This window comes from Miscanthus floridulus, chromosome 6 (genome assembly GCF_019320115.1).
Source record: "Miscanthus floridulus cultivar M001 chromosome 6, ASM1932011v1, whole genome shotgun sequence".
Taxonomy (NCBI): domain Eukaryota; kingdom Viridiplantae; phylum Streptophyta; class Magnoliopsida; order Poales; family Poaceae; genus Miscanthus; species Miscanthus floridulus.
The window spans coordinates 114,934,515-114,944,051 of record NC_089585.1 but is presented as its reverse complement, the minus strand read 5'-3'; the positions used below and the strand labels follow the sequence as shown (position 1 = coordinate 114,944,051).

Here is a 9,537-nt window from a genome sequence, read left to right as displayed (position 1 = left end):
GGAGCATAAATGGAAACAGTCACCATGCTTTGAATCATTTTAATTTCATCTAACCTCTTTTTTCTGTTTTTCTAAGCTTTTAAAATGTTGAGTGACAGAATGCCTACACGACTATGGTTATCCAGTTTTATTCTTCACCGGTTCACTCCTCCGTCCACTCTAGCTAACTCTAGCAGGAGCTAGAGCTGACCCTCCCAAATAGGGCCTAAAACTTCAGAATTTGGTGGCACTTTTTTGTTGCATCTTAATTCTGCATTGTAACATGAACCACAAAGGCACATGGAAACTCCATGTTTCCACGAAAGCTCTTCATGAATGGTAACATTGAAGAGAGGAAAAAGTTGTTCACTAGGAGTAAACGCAACATTGTGGCCTAGATTAATTAAGATTACAGAGGCTCACGTGCGCAGCTCTCATGTTCCTAATAGGTTGTACAAAGACGACAACACTGGTTTGTCCCTCGGAAAACTACTTTACTAATAGAAATCTAGAACAGATCATCATAGGCGACTATTTCTCGCGCCTTGTAAGTCGCTCCAGAAGCTGCTTTGGAGCTCAGCATGGCTGAATTATCAGTCACGTTCTTCACAGTTGCATCGTGCGACGATCGCCCTGCGGATTCAGCAGCCCTTATTGAGTTATTATGGGGTGCCTCACTGGCCTGTACAACTAAAACCTGTATCGCATGAAAGGAAAAACAATGTTACCCCAAGGTAAACGTGTGTATAGTTTGGAGAATTTGAGATTGAACACCGACTAGTCATAGATATTGAGATGGGAAATGTGACTTGTGAGCAACCATAACGCAAATACTTCAGCCCACCAAGCATTATACTACTCTCGGATGGTCTGCAGACACAGGCACTGTTGCTACAGTGCTCAAAAGCAGCCGAACGAGCCATTTCTGAAGCTTTTGAAGCTATATTACTTAACAAATTTCTACTCCTACATGACACTACCGATGTGCTTGACATGAATTGGGACAATGAACTTAGCAATAATCTTTTCTTCTTCAATGTGGTGTTTCGACCCCAATTCAGGTCTGCTGTCGTGTGTACAATCGAGGAAAAATAATTGCGCTACTACCATTTAATCGAACAACGTTGCATCATAATTCAGGAAACCTAGCTTATTTATTAGGGACAAAATAAAGTCATCTATTGCCTTCATTACCTTCTTGGATCCGATGGCGATGCCGCCACCGGGGTCGAGGGACGCGGCAATGGCGGCCACGGCGGCCGCACCGAACCGGAAGGTGACGTACCCGGTGGCCGTTGAGGGGTCGACGCGGGCCCGCGCGATGGGGCCGTACGCCTCCAGCCGTGACTTGAGCTCCAGCACGCCACAGCCGGGCGGCAGCCCGGCGACCATCACCGAAGATGGCTGGGGAGCAGCAGGCGCCGGAGTCGGAACGGGCTCAGGGTAGTCGTCTGACTCTATCTCCGGCGCGCCTCCGCGGCGGCGCTTCGGCGGCGGGCCTGGGCTCGTGCGCCCGCGCTTGCCCCGGCGGCGCCGTGTCATGGCCGCGTGAGTCAGTACTCACTACTCAGTCGCACAGATGAGGCTGCTGGTGCTGGAAGCCTGGGATTCGGGAGTACGAAAGACTCAATTTGCGCATTCGGTAATACCGAACCGATCTTCGGTTCTACAGAAATCCGGTCGGTCGAAAATAGGGATGGATCGGTTCCTTCAAAAAAAATGGTACCGACGAAATTCGGTTTGGATATTTTGTTTCGGTTACCGAACAGTACTCACACAGACATATAATAGTAGGTTCAAAAGCTAATTTTGACATGTGCCATGTTCGCTTGACTTATAAGCCGTACTTTTTTAGTCAATAAATAATATTTTTTTCTCATAACAAATCAGCCAATAGTACTTTTAGCCATGGCTTATCAGCCAAGCGAACACGCAATGATTTCATAGAGAATAATAGTGCAAAATAAATATACATATAAAAGTCCACAAGACTATAAGAGTGAACACCACAAATACATAATATAATAGTCTATAATAGTACAATCAATAATATAACAACACTTAAACTTAGAACATTTCAGATAATTTGGTAAATTCGGTTCCCGAATTTCGGTTCCTAGGAATTAGAAACCGAATAGGGTATTGAAAAATTCGGTTTCGGTTCGGTTCTCGGTATTTTTTGCCCAGAGCTAGAAAAGACAGCGGAATTCAGGGCAGGTACAGCCAGATGCGCTGAGATTCGTGTGCAAGACCAGCAAATCAATGGATACAAGAAACACAACTGCAAATTGTAGCTGAAATTTTTTTCTCATTGTTTCTTCTAATGATATTTTCTGTTATAATATCCCTCCTTTTTACCTTTTTTATTTTGCTTTGTTTGGATTTGGAGAATTCAGAGTGTTCGCTTGCCTACCTTGAGAATGAATGCAACAATAAACAAATTGTAGACTCAAAACTATAGCGGGGACAACACCGTACAAACTGTTTTTTCTTCTTTTTCAATGCCGACTTTTATCTTTCAGGAATGGTCAAGAAACCTCAATGATGCCGTCCGAATCATGCTCATACTTACAAGGATGAACATACAAGTAGTATCTTAACTACAGTTCAATACAGTCGCAAATGAGATTGCTTTCTTCAATGCAACAATAGGGGCTCCTGCTGCAGGGCAAGCAAATGAGCAGTACAAAAGATGAGCTCGAAATGAAGAGCTCCTGCTACTAGCAGCGGCCCCTTTAGTCATTGATGAACTACAGAGGGGCTCTGAAACAAAGGAACCTCTGCAGCCACTCGCGGTCCTCCAGGGTCTGATTGTCAACTATCTTCAACGACGCTTCCTTTTACTCAAATGGAAATGCTCTGATTCAGAGGGTATTTTCTTTTTGCCACAGCATTTGCTGCTGCTGAACCTCCCCTATTTCAGGTCAGATTAGGAGAGCAAACATGTGCGGCACTGGTTCTATTTGAATTGGCTCCTAGAAGGCCCTCGAGTTGCTTTCAGTGTTGTCCCTGTGAATCTGCTCCCATCCAAATTTCTGACTGCAGCTTTCACGGGTTTATATGCAAATGTGCTCAGATCAGGAGGGCTGTCTGCAATTCTCGTAGCTGTGCCTGCATATTTGCTCCGATCAGGATAGCAGACAGTGGGTGCCACGGATGTGTACGCAAACGTTCCCAGATCAGCAGGGCCATCAGTAGTGTCTGTAGCTTTACCTGTGGTTTTGCCTTGATCAGAAGCAGCAGTTTTCATAGGCCTATAAGCAAATGTGCTAATATCAGGGGGGCTGGCAGCACTTTCCTTATCATCACTTGTATATCTGCTTTTTGAAGGGGGCCCTAGACCTGTTTTCTTTGCTGTGCGTCTGAATGTGCCTTGTTCTGGAGCTTTGAGAATAGATCTGCAGCAAATAACCATGGCATAAAAAATAAATACTTACTCATAACAAGACTTTACTGTCTCCAGTAAGTAAACCAATCATACTTAATAACTTCCTTAGAAGTTTTAAATCTCTGAAAAAAGGTTCTAGAGCTGCATACCTCACAGAAAGTGTGTTCTTCACATCCTTTAAAGGAGCACGAAGGCCGCTGGCACGGGGACCAGGGTATCTGAAAGATGATACCAATGCAGCAAACTTATCCATTGATTTTTCTGCAATTCCACTGTATGTATTCACATGGGAAACATTGCATCCAAATCTTCTTTCAGTTCTTATATTTGTATCATCAGGATCATGACCTGCAGAAGTTTCTTAGATCAAGACAAATGAATTAATATAGTTTAATACATAAAAAACATATCACAATACAGGAAGAAACTACATGGAAGATCAAGAAGGCACCTAAGACTGTTACAGGATATGATGCACCAAGGTTGCATCTCTAACTTATTGGACTTTATCAACTAGAAGAAAAGGTAGATAGTTACCTTCATCAACGACTGGTGGACTATCGTCAGAATGAATCGGTTGTAAAGTTTCCTGCATAAACAGCATATTTAGGACCAGCTATATACTGTGATATGAGGTGCTAGTTGTTATATCATGATTCAAAAGAAGAAAAATACATCTTCGAAATTTTGGATGCCAGAAAGCTTTCTTCTCTTCAACATGCCAGATTTCCTCAGTTGATCTCCAGAAAGATTACCAGTACCAACATCATAGTCATCATCTAACTGGTCTTCTTGATCTGTGCAAATTCTCTTATTTACCGTTTTGAAGTATGAACTCCTTGCAGTAATGTCATTATTTTTAGAGGCCACAATGCTTTCAGTATAATGTTGAACTGGTAAAGATGGTCCCATGTTATGGGGAAGTAAAAATGGCTCTGATGTCCAGGGCAAATTTCCTAGAAAAAGAGAATACACACACAAGCTAAGAATCAATGACAAGATTGTTTTGATTTTGTATAACCAAATGATACAGATCATGGTTTGCAGACTGAATCATGAATCAACTATGCAAATCAGAAGTATTACCCACTAAGCAAGGACTTGTAGGTATTGTATTTTCGTTGCCGTAATCAGCCTCAACCTGAATGGCACAAACAAGCTTTGAGGGTGATAGAAATGTGGCTACTACATGAGTTAATGAACAGGACAGCATTGGATATGTCTAGATGATGAAGTGATGGGAAGTACCAAATACCTTTCTGTCTTTAATGCTCGTATCCTTGTAAGGAGGATCACTACCACCATCAAGTGAACTGCACTGAGGTGATTTATTGGCTGAATCGTCGAGGGGGTACTCACAGCTGAAACGCTCAGAGCTACACTGAGAGCTAACACTGATTGGGTCATTTTGAGGAGGTTCAGAGCTTAAATGCTCAGAACTACATTGAGAAGCTTGGATGTGATCTGTTGGCAACATAGTATCTTCAACTGAATCAGGGGTACCAGAGCCTTGAGTTTGAGGGCTAGGCAAAGATTCATTCAATATTTGTTGCTTATGTGTTACTTTAGGTGCCCTGAATTTCCGTTTTGCCTCAAGGGATGCTAAGCCTTAGAAAAAGTCAAGGGTAACCCAACAGGAACAGCCAGTTGATTATTGTTTACAAGTTTTCAAATAAAGTAATGAACCAAATCACAAAGTTGGTGTGAATATTATGCCACTAAAAAAATTTACAGATTATGTCAACAGCCCTGCCTGCTAAAATACCGAGGGAAAATATAAGCTGTTATTAAATAATCTAAGATATGTCTAGGAACACAACTTTAATACTGAGCTCAAGGCACTTATATTATTGTGATTTTTTTATATAATATGTTGATAGGAGTTCAGTATTAGTAAGCAAATTTGATTCATGTGACGTATTCATGACTGAAATTGCAATATGTTGAGAGGATACAGAAATAGTTGGTCAATATATTTTTCTGCACAGGCAATTCTAGCTTCTTCCTCCCATTTGAAGGTGCAATAGGCTCTCTGGTTGGACAAACCTTATGAACAGACTCTGGTTTGATCTGCAAGAAAGCAATCAAGAAAAAAAGGCTACAAGTAAATATTGGTAATTCACATGTCCTGACAACTAAGTTCATGTCAGTAGTATACAGTAAGAAGTGACACAAAAAGTGTATGTAGTGCAACAACCCAAAAAAAAAATGAAACTGTGACCATCTATGGTCCATATACACTCCCTAACAAAATACTCTTGCATCTCCATAAACTCTCCTGGTCGGTTCATCCATATTTTCATGTAGTTATGTTGTGCTTTCCTGTGTAAATTTGTTTGTCTTAAAGTGCACACGTTTCATATGTAGTGTGCAATGAAATTAGATTTGTGCTTGAAGAGAGAGAGATAATATGATAGAAAGTAGGGGGGAGCATAAAGTTCACATAAATGTGGATCAGTCCAAATTCTTTCCGAAAGGAGATAGGATACCTCGAATGGTTCCTTTGTGAGTGGATCAATGTTCCCTAGAGCAATGCCTTTGGCAATATTCTGCGGTAACCATGTAAAAGAATAATTAAGGAAAAGCCCTAATTCATGAGTTTCTTCGAGTTTGAACTTTTTTTGAATTATTAAGAAAAGCTAGCAAGGCAATGCCCCTAGCTTATTTCTAAACTTAACTGCAATGGTCATTAGACAGAGTGGCCTACTAAATTCAGGAAACAGCTTCACAACATCTAGAACAGTGGATAATCTCATATGAAAGAGCTTTAACATCTAAATATAAGCTTGGCAAAGGATATGGGCCCAAAAATTCCAAATCTTCAATGAGGTCATGAGGCACACTTGACAAATGAATAATATCTTCTGTAGCAGGATCATAGACCCTTTGGAACTTAAATGCCCAGATTGCCTTCTTGAAGTCCTCTTCATATTGAGGTGGAACAGAAACAGCACCATACCTCAGGTGCTTGATCACCTGCAGTTATACATGTCGCTGAAACTCCCTTCACCATCTGTTAAGTTCTAACTAGGCACAATGGTAGCATGTGCAACAGACACACAGAAGATAGGGTTTACCTTCTCGTGACACTTTAGCTTTTGGATGAGTGCATGAGCTCGTTTCACGCCCATTCCTGGCAATGAGGGGAGATAGTCACAGCCACTTAAAATACACATCTCGAGTAACATTTGTCTTGTGAATCCATTAAAGTCAAGGTCTCTATTTCGCTCTAGTCGTGTAATCTGAAATTCAACACCTTGCCCAAATTTGTCCATTTTGAAAATAATCTGCACATTAAAGAAAAGGTGTACATTATTAAAGGGCATATAACAAGCTATGAAAGGAAATCTAGCCGAGTATGGGAGGATTATGAAAGATGTAGCGCAGGCCACAGGGCAAAGGGTTGTAATAGTGTACTTACTCTAGAACAACCAAATGGTATCAAATCTGAATCCTCAGTGATCACAGCATCAACAAGTTTATTAACAGATAAGAATGTCATTTGCGCATCTGCTTCATAAGGTGCAACAATATAATCAACCTTTTCTTTCTTCAGTACCTGCATTGCATATTTTAAGAAGCATTTAAACAAGTCTGTTAGAAATATTTTAACTAGGTGTAACTGTTAGGTGTTAACATTACAAGGAATTTGAACTGTACCTCAATCAGTTCAGAAGCAATTCTAGGTGTAATGTCAACAGCTTTCTGATAGCACTCAAAAGCAGCACGTGAGTTCCCAGCAGCCTCATGTTCCCTGGCACGCTCAAGGTTTTCCTTTCTTGACCTGAAGGATGACATTTTTAGCAGGTAACTTACAAAACATGAGAAAGTGCATAAGGATAGCAGAGCAGAGTTTAAGGCCTAACAGATCCACTTAAGATAGTGTAAGAGTAATGTATATGTTCATTGGCAGTTGAAACATGTTGGCTCTTTCTGAAACCCAAACTAGAGCATACCTTGACCGCTTCGTCTCTTGATAGCTCTTTATTGGCAGAAGGCCTCCATCAAATACAAGAATTGTTTTGACGCCAAAATGCCGCAACATGTTAACCCGATGCATGCAATAATCGATATGCCTGGTTCAATTTCAAGGGGAAAAGCATGACATGTGAGGTTATGGTAAAACCCCAAACATGTTAAAAGAATTGGTGCTTAAACTATATGATCCACTATTTCATCTAAGACTTCTTAGATCTCATCGAAGAGTTCTGATATTAAGATATCTATAGGCCACAGCTGTACCATAATATCTGCTAGTTAACAGAGGGTAGGGGGCAGCTGTGACGTTAGTGTTTGCAGATACTTCTTCTGTACATAGAACGTTTTGGGCTAACTTTTCCCAGATTGAAACATTGTGTTATTGTAACAAAGCAGCACCAGATGGAAGCCAAGAGCCACACATCCCTCCATCCAACATAAACAAGCTCGAAACCTTGGCACCAAGGCAGACGATAAGTTCAGTAAATTGGTCGACGATATGACCAAATAAAATGAAATACATTTCTATTACACGATGCCTGAGGTAATGCAAACAATAAATCTCCCCTCACAAACGGGCAAAATCTTGAAGAATTGTAAGCAAAACACTCCTTTCTCCACCCGAAAAGTGTTTCGCCAATCCGGACCCGAACAACAGAATCAAACCAAGAAAACCCCTGCCCTCACGAAGCAATCGTTCCCAGGACTGCCACGACGTCAAAGGGCTCAGGTGTGAAATCAATCGGAAAGAACCACATTTCATCGATTCGCACATCATGTGAACCGCGGCCGGCGGAACGGCTCAAGAAACCCTACAGTATCGGAGCGGGAATTGGTCCAAGAAATGGGGCGGCGGAAGGGGGACCTGGTGGTGGGGATGCCCTTGCAGAGGCGGTCGCCGCAGGATAGAGCGCCCTTGTGGAGCCAGGAGTACGTGTCAACAGCCACCGTCTGGCCCCGCAGCTCCTCCGCGCTAATGGGCGCCATGATTGACTTCAACTGCGGCAGCAGCCCCTGGATCCCCATTATCGCCGCCGCCGCTGCCCCCTCCCCTTCGCCTCTCTCACTCAACTCTCTCTCTCTCTCCCTCCCTCCCTCTCTGATCCCAGTCCGGAGTCCGCTGAGATGGTGGAACCCAGAATGTGGAGGGATTTTTGTGGGTTTTCTAGGAAGGAGAGGAGAGGAGAGCGCGGGAAGCCGAAATGCCGAAATGAGAAGGGAGGGAGGAATCACCGAATCAGGGAGGGGGCATTACACCATTTTAGTGTAAAGAAAACGCCGCGCCTTTGCGTCTTTTCACCTCGAGAATGCAAGCCACATCGACATTGGGTTCGTGATAAATCCGGATTTGGTTTCCTACTAAAGTTCTAAGGTTGATGCAATATTTGAAGTTTGTAAATATTCTATAAAATATATTTTATAATTTTTATTTGATCTTATAGATATTACATTTTACTATAAAATCAGTCGAAATTAAGATAGTTTAATTTATAGTTGTTCTAGTAATGGTTTATTTTAGGACAAAGAGAGTAAAATAGTCCCTCCATTTCTAAAAGGACCAATTCTCGTTTTTTAAAAGTCAAACTGTCGCGGATTAATACTAGGGTACCCGAAGAAAAAGAGTTGATACCCATCAACGTCAATTCATCAGAGCGATCAAGAACGCGACTACGTTTCCCAGTGGACCCCGCCTCGTCCAAACCACCAGGTCGCAGGCTCCATTTCTTCCGATCGTCCGACCCCCGAGGGTTAGGAACGTCTTAGGCTGACTCCCGAGGGATGATTCCATCTCGCCCGATGTCTGAGGGCTGGCTCCGCCTCGCCCGACGTCTGAGGACTGGCTCCGTCTCGCCCGACGTTTGAGGGATGGCTCCACCTCGCCCGGTTCCCGAGGGGAGCTCCGCCTCACCCGCCGCCTGCATGTGACTCCTTCCTAACGACGCGCGCAGATAAGGCGGGGCACTCAAGTCAACCGCAATACCGAGGACCATATCATGCACGTATGCAGGAAAGTACTATCAGGATATGACAAGAAGGGCGTTTTGAGACCTTCCAAGCATGTTAGAGCCCGAACAGTGTTGTAAGCGCTAACATTTGTCTTACAGTATTGCGGGCGCCACCATTTGCCCTCGGGTGTGGATCCTGATGGAAGCTCACGACAACCACTACGAGCTAGGAGGAAACTCGCATCA

General features: G+C 42.8%; 2 protein-coding genes across 5 annotated transcripts; both read right to left on the bottom strand.

Moving 5' to 3' along the window:
* Positions 1 to 241: 241 nt before the first annotated feature.
* Positions 242 to 1,627, bottom strand: LOC136456670 (uncharacterized protein At1g27050-like). Its single transcript, XM_066456605.1, has 2 exons — positions 1,174 to 1,627; positions 242 to 676 (listed from the first exon to the last, which is right to left on the bottom strand). Exons 1-2 carry the CDS (start codon positions 1,519 to 1,521, stop codon positions 488 to 490), a joined length of 537 nt encoding a protein of 178 aa, XP_066312702.1. The 5' UTR covers positions 1,522 to 1,627; the 3' UTR covers positions 242 to 487.
* Positions 1,628 to 2,459: 832 nt separating this feature from the next.
* LOC136456667 (exonuclease 1-like) lies at positions 2,460 to 8,779 on the bottom strand. 4 transcript variants are annotated; one of them, XM_066456599.1, is made up of 15 exons: positions 8,211 to 8,779; positions 7,324 to 7,443; positions 7,028 to 7,151; positions 6,789 to 6,926; positions 6,445 to 6,654; positions 6,169 to 6,343; positions 5,857 to 5,930; positions 5,323 to 5,437; positions 4,623 to 4,975; positions 4,454 to 4,508; positions 4,043 to 4,323; positions 3,905 to 3,956; positions 3,517 to 3,727; positions 3,193 to 3,377; positions 2,460 to 3,090 (listed from the first exon to the last, which is right to left on the bottom strand). In XM_066456599.1, the coding sequence occupies exons 1-15, from the start codon at positions 8,369 to 8,371 to the stop codon at positions 2,939 to 2,941; spliced, it is 2,406 nt and encodes an 801-aa protein (XP_066312696.1). In that variant the 5' UTR covers positions 8,372 to 8,779; the 3' UTR covers positions 2,460 to 2,938. The 4 variants fall into 4 exon arrangements, with proteins under 4 accessions (XP_066312696.1, XP_066312697.1, XP_066312694.1 ...); XM_066456597.1 differs by having other exon boundaries at positions 2,462 to 3,377; positions 8,211 to 8,776; XM_066456598.1 differs by having other exon boundaries at positions 2,463 to 3,377; positions 3,517 to 3,715; positions 8,211 to 8,776.
* Between the last annotated feature and the right edge of the window lie 758 nt (positions 8,780 to 9,537).